The following is a 24,094-nucleotide window of genomic DNA, read 5'->3' as shown; positions in this document are numbered from 1 at the left end:
TTCTTTCCTCAGGAAGTTCAGTGCCTAGCTCACAGACTTTCCTTTTTCAATTTCTCTCATAGTGGGGAACTTTTAATGTACATTTTGATACTCTCTCAGACGCCTTAAGCTAACAATTCAACTTTCTTATTTCATATGACCTATTCCCCTACCTTTTCTACTTCAACTACACAGAAAGATGGTCATACTTTTAATTTTGCCATCACCCACCCACATATATACCATTTACATGTTCATAAATTCTGACATTCTTTTATTTGATCTTAACCTATTTTCATTTAATCTTTCCCTCTGCCTTATGACCACAGATCTTATTTTTCATTCACATCATGACTTTCAGTTTAACCCCTTAGATCTTTCACCACTATACTATGTTTTCCATCCTTCACTGCCATCACCAATCTTACCTTGCAAAGTCTTCCTTGTATCACCTCTCCTCTCCTCTCCTACCTCCAATCTGCTGCCTTTGTTCCTATACATACTGTTGAATGAACTTGGAGAAAATTACAAAACTATGTTGATTGAGTCCACTACAAGTTTGTTACATAACTTCCACTGGGCCTTCACTGCTACATGGCAATCCTTTTATATTTCCTTAATTAATGCACTGTTCCACTTCTATATCTAATCTTCCAAACCTTTTCATCTCTCCAACACTTCCCATAACTCCACCTACCTACTCAGCTATATCACTTTATCTCATATTTTACTGAAAAATTGAGGTTATTCCTTGAAGGTTCCCTCATCTCTCTTCTCATCTCATGTCACTTTAAAACAATATTAATATCATTGACATAATGTAGATTTCTCTTTTGATTAAATCTTTTTTAATTTTGACTTTGTCTGAGATTAATGATTACTATTCCTACTTTTTTCTAATAAATTCTACTCCTGATCATTATTGTGTTTGTATATATCTCTTGTTTACTATCCCTGATAACTTTTCTACTTTACTTCTATGTGCTAGTTTTCCCTGCTATTACTTGACATCTCACTCAAGGATCCCTTCTTTATCCCATTCCCATTAATTTATACAATGTATCCTTCTCCCATATTAATCTACACATCCTTCTATACCCTGCCTTATCCTCTTCCCTACCCCTCTTATTTATAAATTTTGAAGAGTGTTATACCGTTCTAGATATCTATCTGTCTGTCTATCTATCTATATATATGAATTGTTCCCCCTTTAATCTATTCCCAATGTAAGTAGGATTTCAGAACTACCAGCCCTCCTCCCCCATCTAATTCCTGTGTCATCCTATGGATTCAATTTTCTTTTTTGCTGATTATTTTCAAAATTACTTAACTAGCTGTAAGTGCTTTACCAGTCCCCAGTTTGATATCTACAATGGTCTTATTAGACTTCTAGAATTACTGTCTCTTGAATGCCTTAGATTCAGCATTTCCAAAATGAAATTCACTATTTTTTTCCCCAAAACCTTTTCTTTTTTCTAGCTTTCCTATCATTGGGAAAGGTATTACTATTCTCTTAGTTACCCAAGTTCACAACTCAGCAACCATTTTGCCTCATATCTAACCTGTTCCGAAGACCTATCAATTTTACCCTCATAAAATTTCTCACGTAAACCTTTTCTTCCTTCTGATACCTTTATCACCCTGGTTTAGGCCCTCATCCCCTTTCACCTAGATTATTGGAATTGTTGGTTTCTGCCTAGTCTGTCTTCCACTCAGTTGTCACACTGATCTGAAGGACTAAGTCTCATGTTACCTACTCCAGTGGTACCCTTTTCCTCCATGATAAAACATAAAATCCTCCTTGGCATTCAGAACCTCATAACCTGACCCCAGCTTTCACCTGTCAGTCTTAACCTTTCAACCCTCTTTTCCCCTTGATTGAAGGGCATTGGTTTCCCTGCTAGCCCTCAAATAAGAAATACTCTCTTTCTTTATCTTTGTTTCTCACTTTCAAGTCCCAGTTGAAACACAATCTATCAGTAATCTTTCCCAATCTCCCTTAATTCTGGTACCTTAATTCTCTGTTGCTTATTCCCAATTTATCCTGCATAGAGCTTGTTTGTATATAGCTGTTTGCTGTTGTCTCCACCATTAAAGTGTAAGCAACTTGAGAGCAGGGACTGTCTTTTGTCTTAATATCCCCAGCACATTGTAGATTTTTAATAAATTTTTATTGACTGAAATAAATGTGAACTTTAGGATATAAAAAGGAGGATTACATATGAAAATAAATTTCTATTACATGAAGTTCACTTCTTTAAATTGTCATATTTTAAATGATTATAACAACATTGTCTTGCTTGTTTGTATATTCAGAATTTTCTATAGGGTATTTTTTTCATTAATATTCATTTTTTCCTTTTTTCTCCATTACCATCCACCAACCTGTCCAAACTCCTCAATAAAAGTCCTCCTGCTTGTAAGAAATGAACACGGCAGGACAATTCTGCTCTTACAGACACAGTGGCCCTCTCAGAATAAGGTTTCTCTCTGTATCTGTGGTTCATTGCCTGCCATGGGATTGGTAATATGTTTCTTCATGCCTACTAATGATGTTACTTACTAGATATGCATAGTTTAGTGATGCTTGGGTCCCAAATTACTTTCTAGAAAAGTTGTAACTAATTCACAGTTTCGACAGTGTGCCTGTCTTCCCATGCCACTCCAACAATTGTCATGTTTCTCTTTTGTCATCTTTGCCAGTCATAATGTTGGTTTGAATCTCAACTTGTTTTAACTTGCATTTCTCCTAATAGACTCATATATTTGAACCAATTTCTTATATGTCTTATACCTCTAACAGAGAAACTTTAAAAAGATTTTTTCCCCAGTTATATCTTTCCTTTTAATTTTAGCTTCATTTTTCTTATTTGTGCAAAATCTTTTCAAATTCACAATGCCAAAAATGGTTCATTTATCTTGAATGATCCTTCCTATACTTTGTCTGATATGGAATATGGCCTAGCCTATATCTTATGTCTTCCCATTGTTGCAAAACTTATTCTTTACTTGCTGTTCTGATTTTTATTATACCAACCTAGGTCATATAATTAATTGCAACTTATTGTGACATATGTTAGGAGATTTTAATTTAAACCTCAATTCTGTCAGACTCCTTTCCAGTTTTCAAAGCAGTTGAATATATAGTTAAATAGCATTCTAGTCCTTACCTCATTATTTGTTGTCTTTGGGTTTATGTGACTATGTCTTTTTCTATAGCCCATATCTCAGACTTACAATTGAACAGCAATACCTATGTCTTGCTGCTTGCTGCTATCCTCTATTTTTTCATCTCCATTTTTCTTTGTCTCTCTCTGCCTGGCTGGCTCTCATCTATAGAGATAATGGGGAACTTTCTGTTAGTGAACACCCAAGACTTTGACCACAGTAATATTTGAGACAATAATCCTATGTAATTATATCAAAGTATCTTTCTTTTGATGAGGATTTTTTTTTTAAAAGCAGTTTATATATACAAATTGATTAGACTTGTTATTAAGTGTTGAAGAGGGTAGAAAGAAGATTTATATCCCAAGTAAGTGAGAGAGGACCAAATCTAAAAGAAGAACATTTTGTGTTTGGATCAATCTTAACAGAAAAAATTTTTAAATAAACTTTATTTAATATTTTTTTTAAAGGAAAGGACAATTTCGGGCATGAAGAATATCATTGCTGAAATGGAGCAGGCATCAAGGTAAATTTCACTTATATATTATTTTGGTAAAGAACCAAAGATTTACAGAATTGACAAATAAACAATCAAATTACATTGTTATTTTAAATTGTAATAATGTTACATACATTTTTTACATTTAGTTTTCCAGTTTGGGACACATCTGTCTCTGTAGACTCAAATGTTTTGGAATTGTCCTTTTTTTTTATTGTTTTTATTATGCATTAGTAAAATACTTCTAATGTCCCTCTTTGACTTGCAAAATAGACAATCAACTGAAGCTCTTATCATGTGTGAACAAGACATTTCCAGGATGCGTAGACAACTGGATGAAACAAGTGATGAGCTTGCTCAGATTGCTAGAGAAAGAGAGGCCTTGGCTCGTGACAATGATAAACTCCAAGAGTCAGTCTCTAGAAATAAGCAGGAAAACCAGGTATTTTGCTGATGGAATCTTTTTTTTAAATGCAAATTCAGTTTTTACCTTAATTGCAAAATGTAGGTTATAATTACATAAATTAGGATTAAGAAAATGTGGGTTGATTTAGACCTTTGTCTATAACTAACCTCCACTTACCTTTTCAATGAAAACCAGAAGATGTGACATGAATGACAGTGAACTACTATTTTCTATTAAAAAGTAAGAAAAAACTCTGTAAGGTAGGATATGCAGATGTCTTAGTAAATGGAGATCCTTTTTTCTTTTCTTTTCTTTTTTCTCAGTAGTATTTTATTTTTCCAAATACATTTAAAGATAGTTTTCAACTTTCATTTTTGTAAGATGTTGTGTTCCAATTTTTTTCTCCCTCTATCTTTTACCTTCCCTCTCCCCAAGACAGCAAGCAATCTGGTAGGTGAAATATTAAACGTTTCCATATTTGCATGTTGTACAAGAAATATCAGACCAAAATAGGAAAAACCACAAGAAAGAAAAAGTAAACAAAAATAAAAAGGTGAAAATAGTATGCTTTGATCCACATTCAGTTTCTGTAGTTCTCTCTCTGAATGCAGATGGTATTTTTAGTCCCAAGTCTATTGTAATAGTTTCAGATCACCTCATTTCTGAGAAGAACTAAGCCTATCTAGTTTATCATCACATAATCTTGCTGTTACAGTGTACTTATGTTCTCCTAGTTTTGCTCCCTTCACTTAGCATCAGTTCATGTAAGTCTTTCTAGGCTTTTCTAAAATCAGCCTACTCATCATTTCTTACAGAACAATAATTTTACATTACATTCATACATGCCAACCTATTCAGCTATTCCCCAATTGATGGGCATTCACTCAATTTACAATTCCTTTGCTGCTACAGAAAAAGCTGCTTTGCACATATGGGTCCTTTCCCCTCTTTTTTTTTTTTTTTGAGATTCTCTTTTAATGACAGGAAAAAAGAATATTCTGTCATAATTTAAGAGCAATTCTACTTAAAGGAGTATTAACTAGATTGTATATTTTTTTAGACTGTATTTTTAGATTCTTTCTAACCTAATTCTGTATTTGAATGTTTATTTTATTTTTTGTTGTGTGTAGTTCATTTTATGTATCTTTTTATTTTAATCATAAAATTTTCTTGTTTCTCTTCTTAATATCAGCTAGTTCCTTAGGCAGTTTGCACCTGTTATTATTAAACATTTCTTTTTCTATATTTTTATGCTAATTTTTGTACCTAGTTGAAAGATTATTTCATCATTTTTAGTATCCACTTTTATAGCTCCCTCATCACTGAATTTTTTTTCACTATCATTAGTTGTATTCTGATTTTTTTCACAAATTTTATACTTTGAAAAGGTCTATTTTTTTGTGATAGTTACATAAACAGCCATCAAGATAGATCAATATATTAATTACATGTTTTCTCTTTTCATTCAGTATATATTTTAAAACCAAAAGGTATGAATTTATAGGATCTTCCTATATTCTTTATATTCTAACAAAATAGGTGGAAAAAATAAAGATACTACATTTGTGAAAAATGGCTTTTGGTTTTGTTTTTAAACAGGTATTATCCAAAAAATTGGCTGAATGTCAAGCTGAGCTTAATGATTTAAAACAGAAGAACCAAGAGAATCACAGTGATATTAATAAGCTAAAATCTTTAATAAAGGCTGAAGTAAGTATATGTATTTTTGTTTTGCTTTTAATTATCATGGTATTTAAATAAGAGTTTTTAATAGAGATGAATTAAGTAAAAGGTACAACTCTAATAAAAAGTGAGCATGATTTTTTGAACATATCTGTAATATTTAGCTTTCAAGAATAATACTGAAAATGAATTTATTATAGCTTTAGAATTTCATCATCAGTATCATCATATCAGTGAAAAATTTTGGATAGTAGTAGTATTTTAAGGTTTGCAAAGCACTTTATAGATATGTTCTCATTTGATCCTCACAAAAATGCTTTTTTGTGGATGAGAAAACTTAAGATTTATAGAATAAGTAACTTATTTCATGGTCAGTCACCTTGTAAATGTGGGAGGCAGAATCTGAAGTCTTGTCTCCTTTGAATACAACTGTAAAGCTTTTCATTGTGTTTTACTACTTTTTGGGGATCTAGTAAGATGATTCAAGATGACTTCATACTAAAAAAGCTTTCTGTTACAGTTTTGGAGGAAGTAAATTAATAATTTCCAATCCAATCCCTGACCTCCCAATAGAAGAATCATCATAATTAGAAAATGTTGGCATGGTCAGGGCTTCCTAACTATTTTGTGGATCACATTGGTCTACTTGTATATGTATTAAAATGTAGCTGCTTATCTAAAATAATTTATTAGTGAATGCATTATAAGATAGCTAGCCAAAAGGTCTATCTGTGAACTCAAAGGAAAATCATTTTTTCCAGAGTATAAAAGAAAAGGTCATAGTTGCCTGGATCAAACCTTGAGTGTGTAAGCCCATACCTATAGGCAAATAATCTTTGTTCTCTATGACAGAGAGAGCGAGACCCATGAAGTGACTGCCAAGGAGTCTTTTACTCAAGTCTGATAATTACTACATCCTCTTCTCTGTTCTACAATAAAAAGGAGTCAAAATTGATGAGCCTGGCTCCTTTGAGAATTGGAAATGGTGACATTTTTAGTTCCAAATCTGTTTCTATACACAAGAAAAAACTTTATTTGCCTGTAACAGCAAATTCAGAATTGATTATTCTGTTCTATGGATATAAGTTTCAAAGAAGTAGAGAGAACAAGGATCCTGTTCTCTGCCTTTTTTTTTTCCATCTTCATGGCTACTTGACATAGTTGTGTTCATTAAGATTTGTGTGTCACATATGTCTATTCTAGATAAATATAAGAGGAATTTGAAAATTCCTGAACTGGACAAACTTGAATAAGGACAATGGATGTAGGTATATTTCCACTGGGAGAAATCATATCATAAAACATATAAAATGTAATTACTAAATTGATATAGTTACATGACATCCCACAATAGCAGCACTTTAATTTTGATTTATTTATGTAGCTTTGCTGGGAGAAATCATACCCCAAAACAAAAACTGTAATTACTAGTTTGAGTACCTACATGGCATCCCACAATAACAATACTTTAATTCTCATTTATTTTTATTAATTTCTTTTGCTTATGTTGTTTAATTCTTGATATTAGTTAGTCAAGAATTACTTTGGAGGCTCTTACTACATGTTTATCACTGTGCTAAGTATTATGGGACAGATACAAAAGATATATTCTCTGCTCACAATAATAATAGCTAATAGATTTAAGGTTCATAAAATAATTTACATATATTATATCATTTGATCCTCAAAACAACCTTGTCCTCATTGAGGTGTCTACCTTTTTATCATCCCTATTTTAAGTATTTAAAAATGAGGTTGATATATATTAAATGAGTCACACAGCTAATGTGTCTGAAGTGCAATTCAAATACAAATCTTCCTGACTCCAATTCTTCTGCTTTTTCCACTGTACTCAAAACCGGACCATCATTTCTGGATTACCATATATTTTATGTTTTGAGGGACATCTATAGATCTTTTTCATAAGTACATACATAGGGGCATTTAGGTGGCACAGTGGATAGAGCACCAACCCTGAAGTCAGGAGGACTGGAGTCCAAATCTGGCCTCAGACACTTAACACTTTCTAACTGTGTGACCCTGGGCAAGTCACTTAACCCCAATTGCCTCCCCAAAAAATAAATAAATAAGTACATACATATTTTATAAGTCATTCTACTTGGTTATCTAAGTTTTCATCATTAGAAATTAAATCTTTTGAAATTTTATCTTTAAGGAGTGTTCTAAATTATAAAAACTATTTTGACCCAGCTTTATAGGGCAAAAGAAGGACTATAACTAGGCAACATCATGAGAGTACTTAAACCTAAGGAAAGGGACTAAAAAAAGTGAAGGCAGAAGAGGGACTAATATTGAAGTTTGTGGGGTAAAGTCCTAGAGGGCAATTTTGCCTTCTTAACAATTTGGATTAGGAACCTTTCACACCTGCTGACCATTATTCAATTTTGGTGATTGATGTATCAGGAGAAACTTGAAAATAATTTGAAGGGACTTTGAAATCCTGGCCAGGAAGCTGAAAGAATTGGGGGGATATTTTCATCATACTTTGTCATTGATATTTGGTATCTTGGGGAAGGAACATTCACATGAGAAATGGTAGTGGTAAAAAAAAAATAGTGTCACCTTTTAAGATTTGGTTTTTCTGGAGTATGATTTAAGAAAAAGAAAGTGAAGGAATTTTAGCAAGAGATGGAGTATATATTATACAGAGAAAGAACATATTTGCCTGAAGAATTGCTCATCTGATCAAGATTCGGAGCTAATAAATGTTGGATGGATTTAAACTGAAAATGGAGATGAGAAAAAAAATCTGCACATAAAATTATAAGAAAGTTATTTTGAGCAATGGGTATGAAACAGGAAGAATAGTAGAAGATACTTCTTATAATTAATAAAAGAAAGAGGAACAGGAATACAATACTAATAGTTATGGCCTAATATATTTTACATTGTGTCTATAGAGTCTAATTTCTGTTGGGAGCTCCATGGACCAATTTGTCATTAAAAAGATACTATGGAAAGAGTTAGACTTGAGCCCAACAAACTATCAAGTCTTTTAATAATACTAAATTTCAACATTTTCTTTGTTCTTTATTGATAATAATTTATCCTTGAATTTTTTCTCAGCCTCATTTCCAGCTTGTGTTTATGTTAGTATACTAAAGAGACATTGGCTTTACACAATCACCTTGCTTTGATCTTTTTTGATATGTTTCTCTAGATCTTCCAATCTTGTCTGTGAACGTAGTACTCCAATTTTTTCCTTAGTACTCTTCTGAGTCTTAGTTCCTTCCTTCTTACAATACATAACTGTTTACAATCATTGTGTCTACTTCTGGGATGGTAACATGAGGTGGTTATATGTGACAATTTCTGTGTTTCATTGTGTACAACACAATTCTGAGAAAACAAAATACTTCTCTTCAGGGCCATCTTAAGTAAAAGAGAATGTGTTCATTTATAAAGAATTCTTATGGGTTTGTTGTTGTTGTTATATATTGTTGCATTTTGTCAGGTATTCGTTTTTTTATTAAAGCTTTTTATTTTTAAAACATCTGCGCAGATAATTTTTCAACATTAAGCCTTATAAAACTTTGTGAATGATTTTCCCCACCCTTCTTTCTCCATCCCCTCCCCTCGATGGTAAGTAATCCAGTATATGTTAAACATGGTAAAAATATATGTTAAATCCAGTATATTCATACATAGTTATACAATTGTCTTGCACAAGAAAAATCAATGAAAAAGAAAAAAGTGCAAGCAAACAACAATAAAAAGAGTGAAGATGCTGTGTTGTGATCCACATTCAGTTCCCACAGTCCTCTCTCTAGGTGTAGATGACTCTCTTCATCACCATTGGAACTGGCCTGAGTCACCTCACAGGTGAAAAGAGCCACGTCCATCAGAATTGATCATCACATAATCTTATTGTTGCCATGTACAATGCTCTGGTTCTCCTGAGTTCACTCAGCATTAGTTCATGTAAGTCTCTCCAGGCCTCTCTAAATTCAGCCTGCTCCTCATTTCTTATAGAACAATAATATTTCCATAACATTCATATACCATAACTTATTCAGCCATTCCTCAACTGATGGGCAGATGCCCATTCTGTTCCAGTTTCTGGCCACTACAGAGAGGACTGCCACAAACATTTTTGCACATACACGTCCCTTTCCCTTCTTTAATATTTCTTTGAGATATAAGCCCAGTAGAAACACTGCTGGATCAAAGGATATGCACAGTTTGATAGCCCTTTGGCCATAGTTCCAAATTGCTCTCCAAAATAGTTGAATCAGTTCCCAATTCCATTCCCTCCAGTATTCATCATTATCTTTTCCTGTCATTTTAGCCAATCTTACAGAGTTGTCTTAATTTGCATTTCTCAGCTCAATAGTGATTTAGAGCACCTTTTCATATTACTAGAAATGGTTTTAATTAATTTCTTCTTCTGAAAATTGTTCATATCCTTTGTCAGGTATGTGTGTGTGTGTATGTGTGAATTTTTTTTTTTTTTTTTTTTTTGCCAATTTCCATCAACTTCTAATCATTTCAAGGAAAAGTTATAATGAAAGCTTATTACAACTCGAATTATCTGACCTCAACAGTGATCCATTAAGAGAGTTTTAGTTTTAGCTCTATAAAATTATTTTCCATCAGTTTGATTGTAATCCTAACAGCTTCCCAGAATTCTCTTGACTTTTAATATTAAATGGTTACTACTGCCCTAATTAAGGGGGAGTTCAACTTTTAGCCTTTGCTTTCGCCATATGACTAGCTACTTAGAGTGAGTTCATCTGGAAGAAGTAGCAAGTATTGGTCTAGATTTAAGAATAATACTGATAAGGGCAGCTAGGTGGTGCAGTAGAGAGAGCACCAGCCCTGAATTCAGGAGGACCCCAGTTCAAATCTGGTCTCAGACACTTAACACTTCCTAGCTGTGTGACCCTGGGCAATTCACGTAACCCCAGCCTCAGAAAAAGAAAAAAAAGACTAATACTGACAGCACTTTATCCTTTAATTGCAGCATCAGAGTTCATGTCCCCAGCATCCCATGGAATATGGGTTGCTTAGCTGGCATTTACATACTAGGTTTGTACTATAAGTAAGACTTGCCTCTTTTCTTCAGCATAGCTCTGATACATCGTGTTAATTATCTGACTTAAGCTTTAATTATTTACTATTTCAAATTCATACAAGTAAAATCTAAGATAATTTATTTTAGGAGGCTGAGAACCGGCAACTTATGGAGGACCTCCGAAAGGCTGTTGAACAGGCTGAAAGCTGGGAAGCCAAAGCCCGCCAAACAGAGGCAGAGAACAACAATCTCAAACTGGAACTTTTAAGTGCAGAGGCAGAGAATAATAGACTAAAAGAAAAAGTGGAGTCACTCAATAGAGAGGTTGAGCAAGTAAGCCGGGAATATATGTCGGGAATTGATCTTGAATTATACTAAACAGTATTTTATAAAGCTTCAAAAACCCCTTAAACACCAGAGTGATTCTTTAATTTTTCTAATGAGGGCAAAAATTAAGTTGCGACTAGAGGACTTTTTCTAGATACAGCTTGTTGTTAGAATAACAGTACCTTAGTTTTAAATTGTACTTCATAGTTTTGAAAGCATTTTCACATTCATTGTTGAATTTCATCCTCAATGTTACTATTAATTGTAGAGAAAAAAAATCTGAAAATAATTGAGAATGATTCCTCAACATTCTTAAACATTTAAAAGCACTTGACTTTTATTTTTAACATAATACTGAAGTTTTTAACATGCAGTCAAACATAACAATCATTGATGGATTTAATTGATGGTTACTCAGGTCCTTGATTTTCAAGATTCTGAAGTAAGCACTAGAGACCTGTCAGTCTCTTTTTATTTTATTTTATTTTTTTTATTTTTACTTTTCTTTATTTTTTATTAATTTTATAATTATAACTTTTTTTTTTTGACAGTACATATTCATGGGTAATTTTTTACAACATTATCCCTTGTACTTACTTCTGTTCGGAATTTTCCCCTCCTTCCCTCAACCCCCTCCCCTAGATGGCAGGCAGTCCCATACATGTTAAATATGTTATAGTATATCCTAGATACAATATATATGTGCAGAAATGAATTTCTTGTTGCACCAGAAGAATTGGATTCAGAAGGTAAAAATAACCTGGGAAGAAAAACAAAAATGCAAACAGTTTACATTCATTTCCCAGTGTTCCTTCTCTGGGTGCTCTTTTTTATTTTAATAAGATCAGTGTCACTGTGATTTACATTAAGAACTGGATGTGAGAATGTAAGATTTTTTTTAAAAAAAAATTATTTATTTTTTCTCAATAGTATTTCATTTTCCCAATTACATGTAAAAATAGTTTTCAGCACTCTTTTTTTTTTTTTTTTTTTTTTAAGATTTTGAGTTCCAGATTTTTTTCTCTCCCCATCCCTTACCTCCCCCTCTTTCTAGGACAGCATGCAATCTGATATAAGTGATACATGTACAGTAATTTTAAACATTTTCATATTAGGTTGCAAAAAAAAAAATCAGAATAAAAGGTAAAAACTATGAGAAAGAAAAAGCCAAAAAAAAAAAAAAAAGTGAAAATAGTATGCTTCAATCCACATTCAGTCTCCATAGTTCTCTCTCTGGATGTAAATGGCATTTTCCATCCCAAGTCTGTTGGAATTATCTTGAATCGCTGTATTGCTGAAAATAGCTAACTCTATCATAGTTGATTATATAATTTTTTCTGTCACTGTGTATAGTGTTCTGCTAGTTCTGCTTATTTCACTCAGCATCAGTTCATATAACTCTTTTCAGGCTTTCTTAAAATTAGCCTGCTCATCATTTCTTTTAGACCAAATAATACTACATTTTATTTATATAGCACAATTCATTCAGACATTCCTCAATTGATGACCATGCACTCAATTTCCAATTTCTGAAGGTCAAGATTTTTTTTAAAATAATTATATCACAAAACATCAGGTTAGGCTGCTGACAGTGTAGCCAGTGTGATCAGGCATTCAGATTTCATATTTGTAGTCTGTAAAGCTTTTAAAAGTGAAGGTTTTTATTTCTTTATCAAGAAAGAATAACCCAAACCTTCATTTTAGAGTTTCTATAAAAAGCTTAAAGATTCTAGTTTACCTTTTTCTCTGATGTTATGAATATACTATCTACATATCAAAGAATGAACCTTATAGTATTGGTAATTAAGTTTTTTTGTATTTTGTTTCCTAAATATCAGTTGCTTTTCTATGCTCTCTCTCTGTCTTTCCCTCTCCCGCCCTTCTTCCCTCCTCTACTTCCCCCTTCTCTTTCTTTTTTGACTTAAATTGTTATTTCTCTGTGACTAACTTAGTCATCTTGTCCTGCCAGCACCTAAATGCAGAGAGGTTGTACAAGTCTCAGATTTCCACTTTGCACAAATCCCTTTTAAAGATGGAAGAGGAACTTCAGAAGGTTCAGTTTGAGAAAGTCTCTGCCCTTGCAGATTTATCTTCCACACGGGAACTCTGTATTAAACTGGATTCTAGCAAAGAACTACTCAGTCGACAGCTTATTGCCAAAGACCAAGAAATAGATATGGTATTTAAAGCAGACATTAAAAACAGTTATTTGTTTATATCACATATGTTCTCTGAAGAACCTAAGGGACTCCAGCCTTTTGTAGAAAAATGAAATTTCATTTTATAAAGGTTTTTGGTTTTGTATCCAAACATTAAAAGATGGTTTTCAACCAGAGAACTGTATTTTTGAGGTCCATAAATTTCATTTTCTCTGCTGTTTTCTAAATAGCTCAAAAAATCTGTTAGTTCTTTATTAAGATTTAAAATGGACCTTGAAAAAAAAAAGATTTAAAATGAAATCTTATTTTAAATTTGTTATTTGAATTTATTTTCATTCAGAGGAATTTAAAGGAACATATGATACATTAAGCAGAAGAAAATCTTTTAAGTTTCTACAGCTAGCATATAGTTATGATTATTATTATCATATATGCAAATACTGTATGTCATGTTATCAAATTATAATTTATTTTTTAGTGAATGAAAATAATTTTTTAAAAATATTAAATAAATCACTTTGATGTATGATGAAGAAACAAAGATTTGTTTCATAAATCTGGGCTAGTGTCTATAAAGAGGGAACAGATATTAATACATCATTTGGAGTCGTTTTTATACTTTGATTTAAAGACATTTTTTGGAACTCAGGTCTTCTTTAGCTTTAATCAATATTTCCTTTTAGTAAAAGTAATACCTGCTTGAGTTTCTTAAGTAAATGAGAATTTTTTGTCTTTCTTTTTTCCTTGTAAGGGCAGACTTTAAATACATGTTTTTATGGAATGGCAATTCTCAGAGAGGCCCAGCATCTTTTGTAAGATGTTAAATACTTATTCCCTTAGAACATTCAGTTCTAACTAATAAATGTACTAAAAGCTATTCTTCATTAAAATTACATTAACCTAACTTTAGTCTTTAGCTGAGATGATACACACACAGACATATCTAAAATTGGAGGACTTAAAAAGCAGCGAAAGTATAATTCCTTTGGTCTTTTATTGTTTTTTGCTAATTTTTATTTAGAATTTGTGAATTACAGAATACTGGTATTTTTATCTCTTGTGGTCTAAATATCTGCCTAAAAAATTAATCTACCTAGATACATTTTTATACTTCTTCAATATAAAGTTCCTATCATTTATATTCTGCATTCTGTAGTAATTCATTCTTTTACAAGTGAGGTTTGAAATTAATTTCATATTTCCTTAATCCTATATAAATTATTATTGTCCATAGGGTAGTTAGAGATCATATATATCCTCCTCAAATTATTTCCCATAATAGAACTACTTTAGTTTTGTAGAGATATAATAATAAATACAGTATTACAGAGGAATATCAAAACTGGAAACTTCCAACTTCTGGCCATTGATTCTCTGTTTAAAATTAGTGATAAATTTAGTTTGCTCAGAAATGGAGAAGGAATGCTTTCCATTCTTCAATTTTGAAGAGTCTGATGTGCCCTGCAAATATAAAAGGGGTGAAGTAGGCTAATATGTTGAAATAGAGGTTCAAGAAGCAGTGATGAGTGAGATACATAATCCTAAAAGTGTGGCCAGATAGCATATTACTTAAGTAAATATATGGGAGTAATTTTAAGTGTCTTCCTATACTTGTACAGGTGGAGAATGAGTTAGATTCTGCACGAAATGAAATAGAGCTTCTTAGGAATCAGATGGCAAATGATAGAATCTCCATGCAGAATCTAGAAGCTTTGCTGGTGGCCAATCGAGACAAAGAATACCAGACTCAAGTAGCACTTCAAGAAAAAGAATCTGAAATTCAGCTTCTAAAGGAGCATCTTTGTTTGGCTGAAAATAAAATGTGAGTCAGCCAGAAATATATTAACATAAATACCCATTCTGATTATCTAAACTCATGGAAAAATTATGCAGTCATAGGATTTTGGAAATTGAAGAGATCTTCAGGCTTTTAGTCCAGCTCCTTTATTTTGTATATAGAGAAACTAAGAGACATATACAGTTATCTGACCAAACTGTGAGTTCACAGAATATGCATTTTCATATCTGAAGAATTTTTACATATGTGGACCTATCTCATCTTTGGTCCCTAGTCCTATCTGTGATTATACCAAAGATGTTTTATCTATATGGTTGAAGATAACATCATGATCTCTTTTCACAAGACCCTATTCTTAGCCCACAATCAAATTCTTTCAGGCTCAATATTGAATCAGCTTTAGTATAAATGGAATACAGAATGGAAAATTAGCACTATGGCAAGGAAACATTTTCACAAAATCTAGGATTATAGGGTCAGTGATAATATTCATTTAGTAACTTTTTTTTTTTTTTTTTTTTTTAACTATTTTGGTACATTGAGGCCCTGGAAACTATGTTTTGGACAATATTTTTATTTTGATGTCTTTATTATCAGCCGACAAATGACAACTGACAGATGGGGATCCTAATACATTGGGAACATAGGAATATGCCCAATTTCAGCTGTCCATGTCTATTTTGATGTGGGTACATACGTTTGATGGAATAAATGAAAAAATGATTTAAAATAATATATTTTTTTACTTAGCTAAGAAACCTAGGTTTTAGCAGTTTGTAATACATAAATAAAGATAACAAAGAGAAGAAGCTGAATCTAATTTTTTTTTGTTGTTTAACAAGCATTTATTAAGTACTTATTATGTACAAGTTACTATGCTAACTAAGCTTCACAGATATTATCTCATTTTATTCCTACGACAACTTTGGAAGGTAGGTGATAATATCCCCATTTTTCAGATAAGGAAACTGAGAAATAAAGTGACTTGCTAAAGCTCACGCAATAAGTGTCTGAAATCAGATTTGAACTTAGATCTTCCTTATTCAGGTCCAATGCTTTTAAGTGTATATTTTAAGGATATCAGTTGTGCCAGGTGGCCTCCTGCTACTTTGTACTAATATCCTCCTAAAATATAGAACCCAAGCCTTGGGGATTTAGAGGTTGTCTTCAGTCTTACAACCAGTATAGTAACTATGTAAGTGTTTATATGTATATGTGATGCATATAAATGTACATGTACATCTGCATACGTAATTGTAATGATATACTGAAGAATTCACTTAAATTGATAATATTTAGTTTTAAAAATGTTATTTCACATTTTGTAGGCATCAGTAAATATTTTCAATATACTTCTTTCATTCAACTAATATTTATGAAAGACACTGGAGATAAAAAGAAAAAAGCTCCAAAATAATCCTCTCAAGGAACTTATCTTCTTTTAGGAGTCAAGAATATATGTGCAGCTAAGTAAATGTGAATTAATTTCAAGTGGAGAGAGTACAAATAGTTGAGGGGAAATCAGAAAAGAGAGACCTCTGTAGAGGCTAGCCTGAGCTCTGAAGAAAGCTAAGGATTCTCTGGGGGCAGCAATCGCCAGACAGAGCAGAGAACACCTGGGCCAAGCTTGGTCCACAGGCCAAAGCCAAAGTATCACAGGGAAGGGCAATCTGAACATTGACTATTTGAAGGGGAAGAATATGGCACAAGGCTGAGAAGTAAAAACCTTAGCATCAAGACCTTTTAAATATGAGGACAAGGGTTTAGTATGTTTTTCTCCAAAAAACAATAAGGAGCTATTGCTACAGTGGAAAAAGCATAGGCTCTAAAGCCAGAGGATCACAGGTCAATTCCCTCTTACCTCTTATGTAACTTAGATGACTTTGGGATATTCCCTCATGTAACTGCTTTGGGCCAGAGTTTTCTTGTCTTTAAAAAAGAAAGTATGACAAAATAAACTTTGAGATTCATTTCAGCTGTATTATCTATGAGGCTAAAAGTATTTTAACAGAGTTGTGATTTAATCATATCTATATTTTAAGGATATCAATTTGGCCTTTGAATTTAGAGTAGGCAGAGAGGAGAGAGACTGGAAGCAGAGAGGCCATTGACGATGCTATTGCAATAGTCTAGGTGAAAGGTGTTCAACTTTGTTTAGTCACCTAAACTAAGGTAAAAATCTACAAGAAGAAAAAAAAAAAACAGATGAATGCAGAGTATAGAGGTAGACTTCACAACACTTGGCAATTAAATTGGATGAAAAAGGAGGCTAAAGGTTGTGAACTAAAAGATTGGAAGGTTAATTTTGCTCTCAACAGAAATGGGATTTTAGAAGAATAAAATGTTTAAGGATAAAGATGATAATTCTGGACGTGATGAATTTGAGCTGTCTGGGAGAAAGCAAAATGAAAATGGTCAGCAGGCAGAGGCATGGATCTGGAGCTGAGGAGTGAGATTAGATTAGGGCTAGAAAGTTACAATTGAATCTACAGAAACTGATGAACTCTTCAAAGGAGAATAAAATTTAAATAAATGAAAGTGTGATATTTTATTCAAGTACATTTAAATATTTAAAAGTAGCTAAGACATATTTTACAGTAATCACTTTCACTGGTGAAAATGATAAACCTATTAGGAGATGGTACTAAAAGCATATTAAGTGTCAGAAAAATTGGAGTTAACAGTAATAATAATACCATCTTGCTTTTATAGAATGGTTTTATTTTCAGTGTAATAGTTATAGGTGGTACAAGTGGTATTCACATTTTCCTAATGAAGAATTTGAGGCATAAAGAAATTGTTATTAGTGGAACTAGGATTAGACTCCAAATCTCTTAGCTAGACTATTTTTCTATTTCATACCATGTGTATGTATTTAATTTAGATATAATTAGGAAGTCATTAACCATATATTTTATTATATTGTAGGCATTAGCGATATTTTCAGCTCCATCATATCTCCTTTTAACTTTTTTTTACACAGGGCTGTCCAAAGTCGAGACGTTGCACAGTTCAGAAACGTAGTAACACAATTGGAAGCTGATCTAGATATTACAAAAAGACAGCTAGGGACAGAGCGCTTTGAGAGGTAAGTTGACAGCCATTCATTGTTCATCTTTCAAAGTATTGCTTTAATAGAAATAGTGGAGTTAGAGAAATTCATGATAAGTAAATCTTAAGATATAATCTGAGTAACAGTTTACCATGAAGCTAGTAATTCTATTGTTTTTAAATGTTAAAATATCACATTTATCTCTTAGGGAGCGGGCTGTACAAGAACTTCGCCGCCAGAATTATACTTCTACCAATTATTATCACATGAGCTCTACGATAAAACCAACTCCTAGGTGTCATTCACCTGACCGTGCCCTTCACCGATCCCCTGATCGAGGCCTAGACAGATCACTGGAAGAGTAAGTGGTTCAAGGATCCATTCTTGTGGAAAAACACATGGAGATGTACCCTGAACATTTAGGGGAGGTAGGAAACCCAAGAAACAGCATATCATTGCTAATGATTTTTTAAATTATGTCATGATTGCAGTGCTCTATTTATGTAGAAACCAAAAATGTACTGATAATTACAATGTATGTCTCAAAACATTGAAGTAAATAAAATGCTTTGTGGTATCTAATTTTGCCATAAATGGTTTTTTTATTTGTTAAAGCATTGATTTGTATGTGTATGTATATATACATATATATACTTACATATATGTATATACACACATATACATATATAAATATATTACTTATTTTTATGTATCTCTTATTAACTTTCATTTCAAATTGACAACCAATTATTTCAGTATCATTGACTGTGGATACATGTACATATTGTTCAGGTAACATAATAGAACAAATATTCAAGGGAAAATACTTTCAAATATCTTTAAGAACAGGAACCATATACAGAATGGATTTCTGAGAAGAATTCATATCAAGCAGAGAACCATATATTTGGCTTGCATATAAATTAATTGATTGGAGAATAATAAATAGGTGTTTTATATCTAAATCATTACTTTGTAACATTTTTATTCCCAGTAAAAAGCACCAGATTAACCCAAGTGATGGTTTACATTATCTCTTCTTTTTACCTTAGTTTTCCTTAGTTATTTTTATAACAATGCATTTAAGCTATACAAAGCTAACAACTACTTAATCCTCTCATGAATTTTGTAGAAAAATTATTTTATCTGTCTTTAACTGCAAATCCCTGTTGCAGAGTTCTCTTCTCCCTTTGAAAACCTAAAAGAGAGATCCAGAAGTTGCTTTTCCCATGATTATGCTCCTGAGAACAATTTTGTCCTAGACCAACTTTTCTAAGTTGACAGAGCTCTGGAGCACTTGAAAAGATAAGTAAAAAATGTTGTTTTGACATAGTCTAATATGAAAAAAAAATTAGTTCAGGTTTGTGCTGAATGATCTTATCTTTCAATAAAGTAAGCACATTTTTAAGCCAATGTAAGTTTCTAATGCCCAGTTTGAGAATTGTTAAGAGGCTTTAATATCATTTCATCTAACCCCTTTATTTTACAGAGGAGGAAATGGGAATTAGAATGTTTAGTGCCTATCCTAGTTTTTAGTTTTTTTGTTTGTTTGTTTGTTTTTATTTTGTTAGTGATAATTCCCTAGTCACAACCTACAATTTTAATATTTGATTTATAGGTTGGATTTGTGTTTCATAATTTATATTCAGTAGGATTACTAGCTTTATGACAGGGAATTCCCAGAATTTTCTTCTTATTTGTAACCAAACATATATCTTGGGATAATCAGAGAGCATAAAAACATATAGATACATCTAAATTTCTATCTAGGGCAGACCTTACATTTGATTATTGGAAATTTGTTAGTTTACAAATGAAAAGTTTTAAATGGCTATGTGTTTAATGAATATGTTTTTAAAAATAAGTCATGTAACAATCAATCAGGCACTGTAATTCTTTTGTCCAAAAAAAAAAAAAAAAAAATTACAAAAAATAAACATGTGCCAAGATCCTTAAAGAAGAATGAGACCTAAGGAATATTATGACTTTCCATTATCCCATTCTAATTAAGTTTATATTCATATAAACTAAATATTCTTGACTAACTGTATATCCAATTCTCTTGATTTTGCAACATGGTTTGCCATAGGAAACAATGAAGGTGGCAAAAGGAAGGTGAAAACAGCAGTTTGTGCAGATTTAGTAAACAAGAGAAAAAAATTGCAGTTTTGTTAAAAAGCATCTTTATCTATTTGTTGTAATGAAAAACACAATATCATGTAAAACTCAAATCTCATTTTAGCTAGTAATGTCTACATTTTCCTCAAGCATTTTACTAGCAATAAAATAACAAGATTATGGATTATTTTTATTCCTGAATTCTGAAAAGTTAGCAAATTTTAAAATCTTGCATATAATAGCCCTAGAATACATTTTTATACATGGTAAAATATACATATATATGTTTGAATTTGGAAATTTTAAATTAGTATTTTTTTTTTTCTTTTATAGGAATCTGACCTTTAGAGATTTTTGACACATGAAGGTTCTTCATCCTCTGGAAAGCAAGGTTAAAAAACTGCACTCAAGTTTATGCTATATAATTGATTTTATCTTTTGAATGCTTGACAATGTTAAATGTATTTATTGACCTCAAGAGAACAAACTCTGAATCAGCTATGGTGTTGTGTTTCATACACCTGATTTCTGTTGTTATGCCATATTGCAGAGTCTTGACATTCAGAAGGAAAAATGCATATGGCTGTATCAATCCACACATTAATAGTGAGTGTAAAGAAAAAGATTTGCCTACTCCACTATTGAAGGCTGTGGAATAACATTGTTCCTCGAGAGAAAATAAAGAAACTTATAAAAAGAGGGAAAAGTGTTTTACAAAACTGATTTCTTTTCCTTTTTTTGGTATCTAATGTGGTTGGTTAAATTTTATCCTTGTGATTTGTGCTGTCATGTCTAAAAAAATTGTGCCAAAATTGGCAAGCTTTTTTTTTTTATTATTATTATTTTTTAAAAAATTGATCAATACCGGCTTGGGACCCTGTATTTCTCTCCATTTTGGAACCAACTTGATAAGTTCCATATCATCTGATTTCAAAGAAGCAGAAAGTACAAGTGTGTCAGTAATATTTAGTACACTGTTTTCTACAATTGTGTTTACTCCCACTATTTTTAGAAAGGTAGGTGATGATATATCTGTAAAGAATGTAAGATAACAATCTGTATTTTTAATAAGTTTTCTTAAAAAAATTAAAGTACTGTAATCAAATTTTTTGCTTGTGACAGATTTCTGTAGTCTGAAGTATAACTGAAATTCAGTGACAAGTTTCAAATTTTTCTGAAACCTTCCTACTTACTATGTTCTTAATCTGTTGATAGGCTTCAATTTAATAAGAATTTGAATGCCTGAGCACTGTTAGTCACTTATATTTTACTTCTTTCATGAAAAAAAAGCACAAACTTGTTTCATTGAAATTAGACATTTAATGCAAATAATTTTCCCATTTATATAATTTTTGGCCATTATGACCACAGTGACATAAATCAAATTATTTTAGAGAATGCCTTTTCAAGAGGTTTAGCATTCTGGTAATTTATTGTGGACTCATGCTATATAATCACTTAGTTTAAATCAGAAAAACGGACCCAAATTCACTAGTCTAATATGATGATGCTTGATCAACATTAAAGTAATAATAATAATAATAAAATTGAAACTTTAGAGATATTTTTGTAAGCATTTTGGGAAATCTTATTCATAAAAGCTTTCTCAATAACAAGTAATATGGTTATGCAAAAGAACTCATTTCAGGGTATCAAAGAGGCCTAACCCTAGATTGTTATGACTGTGGTAGAAGAAGAGTATTTCTTGGTTTTACCTAGAGGAGCTGATAAAGAAATAAATCTAAGAGATATTATGGCTCAGCTTTGTGTAGGAAGATTGGCATGAAGAAAGTAGAATTGCTGATACATGAAGACATTTAAAAAGAAGACTGTCATCAACAGTGAGATTGAACAAGAATATTCTGCACAGGCTTAAATTATTTAAAGAGGGCAAGGGCAGATAACATTAATCCAAATCTGATAATATTCTAAGGAGAAATCTTATCAGAGTAGAACACCTATTCTTTTAGAACAGCTCTTTTATTATTTCTTTAGAAAACAGTTTAATGATATGAACTATATAATCTTTCCTCATTTAAAGTATCTAAATATTAGTGTAAAAGTTTTATTGTTTACTTGTTATTACAAGAGAGAGACAGAGAGAGGTCATCCATGGTATTTCAGCTATTATATGTGTAGGTCTATATAGGTATGTAAAAATGACTATATGTTTGTATGGTGTTGGTGGTTGTGTCCTTCATGACCCCCATCTGGGCTTTTCTTGGCAAAGGTAGTGAAATAGTGACATCTCCTTCTCCAGCTCATTTTATAGTTGAAGAACTGAGGCAAACAGGGTTAAGTGACTTGCCCAGGGTCACACAGTAAGTATCTGAGGCCAAATTTGAATTCAGTTCCATCCACTGCACCACTTAGCTGCCTGTGTGTGTGCGTGTGCGTGTGCACATATGCATTTATGAACATACATGTTGAGATAGGATATGTTCTGCTACATAGCATATTCTGTGATGAATATTCTTATTAAGCAAATAATACCTAGCATTTATGTAGAGGTTTACAAAGCACTTTACATATTATCTCATTTGTGAGATAAGTCCTGTTCTTATCTCCATTTTACAGATGACTAAATCATACAGTAAGTGTCTGAGGCAGACTTTCAACTCAATTCTTTCTAACTTCTAATCCAATGCTGTATCTATACTGTTTCATTTAGCTGCCTAAAATATCCTTCTTGCTTTAAAAACATATAGTTCATCCATATCCTTGCATTGTTTGAAAATTAAAATTTAGGCAATTCTTAATTTTCAACAATTATCATTTACTTAATATATAACAAACTGCTTCAGCTAGCAGTGGTCTAAAAAATTAACATTCATATTAGCTTGAAGTTACTAGATTTATACCACAAGATGGCACTTGGTATGTGGGTAAGGTAAACTGCTTAAAGCTTCCTAAATATCTGTTTTAAAAGACAGAAATTTATATAAAATTAATTAAAGAGTAAAATATGATTAGGTTCTTTAGCAATATCAGATACCTTTAAAGGGCAAGAAGGTCTGTATAGCAAAATCCATATTGCTAAAACTTCTTTTAAAATAGCTTACTCTGTCTTTGATCTAGAAGTGTCATCATGAAATGACTTGAAGAGCATCAAACTTGGAATGTCATATCTGTGAAAGATTCTTTGATAACAAAGCTGAGCTTGATATTTTTAAAAACAAGATTTAATAAGTATATAACAAAAATGAATAAATGTTATAATTTATGATAAAAAGTACTTAAAGTTCTCCCTTACTTTCAAGTAACAGTTGTTAAAATTTGAGTCTGATCTTTTCAATTTCAAATGGGAACTGGTTTTTATTCCAAAATGCACACATTTTCTGTGGTTTTTTGTTTCATAAGTAGGAGAACTGTTGTGACCTTTTTGAACCAGCCCCGTGATGTAGTTTCAGAGTGGAATATCTCAATTGTTTTAGCCTTTACTATTATGATAATAGTACTACAAATTTCACCTCTCTATCTTGTATTTATACAACTATGAACAAACAAGGCAATATAATTTTCCAGCTAAGGGAGTTTTCTGGTTGGAAGAGGTATGCATGGTGCAAATTTATTATATCAGAAGTGAAAATATTGAAGCTATAAAGTAAAATTCCAAAGGAGAAGTCCATAAAAGAATATTGACAATAATCATTTCAGCTGTTTCAGGCTTAAAGAAGCATGACAATGGAAATCATTGAATTTATTATAGATTGTGAATCCAAACATTTTATGACTGAGAAACAAATTCCTTGTCCAATGCTGATTATTATGATTTAGAAATACTTAGAATATTAATCCAGGTATCTAAAAATACATATTTTTAAAATTCCTTTTTTTAGGGAAAAAAACACTCTCCATTTATCTTTTTCG

The 24,094-nt window shown here is 31.9% G+C and overlaps 1 protein-coding gene across 19 annotated transcripts in view; it reads left to right on the top strand.

Annotated features, from left to right (window-relative positions):
- Nucleotides 1–20,943, top strand: part of TSGA10 (testis specific 10) — an 80,073-nt gene extending 59,130 nt beyond the window's left edge. For 14 of the 19 annotated variants that reach the window (XM_074300376.1, XM_074300368.1, XM_074300364.1 and 11 more), the window contains 9 exons: nucleotides 3,618–3,673; nucleotides 3,920–4,088; nucleotides 5,652–5,762; nucleotides 10,918–11,103; nucleotides 13,067–13,276; nucleotides 14,876–15,078; nucleotides 18,038–18,142; nucleotides 18,315–18,467; nucleotides 20,558–20,943. In XM_074300376.1, coding sequence (XP_074156477.1) covers nucleotides 3,618–3,673; nucleotides 3,920–4,088; nucleotides 5,652–5,762; nucleotides 10,918–11,103; nucleotides 13,067–13,276; nucleotides 14,876–15,078; nucleotides 18,038–18,142; nucleotides 18,315–18,467; nucleotides 20,558–20,582 — 1,218 coding nt within the window. In that variant the 3' untranslated portion in view covers nucleotides 20,583–20,943. Of the gene's footprint in view, nucleotides 1–3,617; nucleotides 3,674–3,919; nucleotides 4,089–5,651; nucleotides 5,763–10,917; nucleotides 11,104–13,066; nucleotides 13,277–14,875; nucleotides 15,079–18,037; nucleotides 18,143–18,314; nucleotides 18,689–19,281; nucleotides 20,509–20,557 lie in introns of those variants that run through there. The other 5 variants (XR_012487979.1, XR_012487980.1, XM_074300378.1 and 2 more) reach the window with 5 other exon arrangements.
- Nucleotides 20,944–24,094: the final 3,151 nt, after the last annotated feature.

This window comes from Sminthopsis crassicaudata, chromosome 3, assembly GCF_048593235.1.
Source record: "Sminthopsis crassicaudata isolate SCR6 chromosome 3, ASM4859323v1, whole genome shotgun sequence".
Taxonomy (NCBI): domain Eukaryota; kingdom Metazoa; phylum Chordata; class Mammalia; order Dasyuromorphia; family Dasyuridae; genus Sminthopsis; species Sminthopsis crassicaudata.
This window is presented reverse-complemented; position numbering and strand designations above follow the sequence as displayed.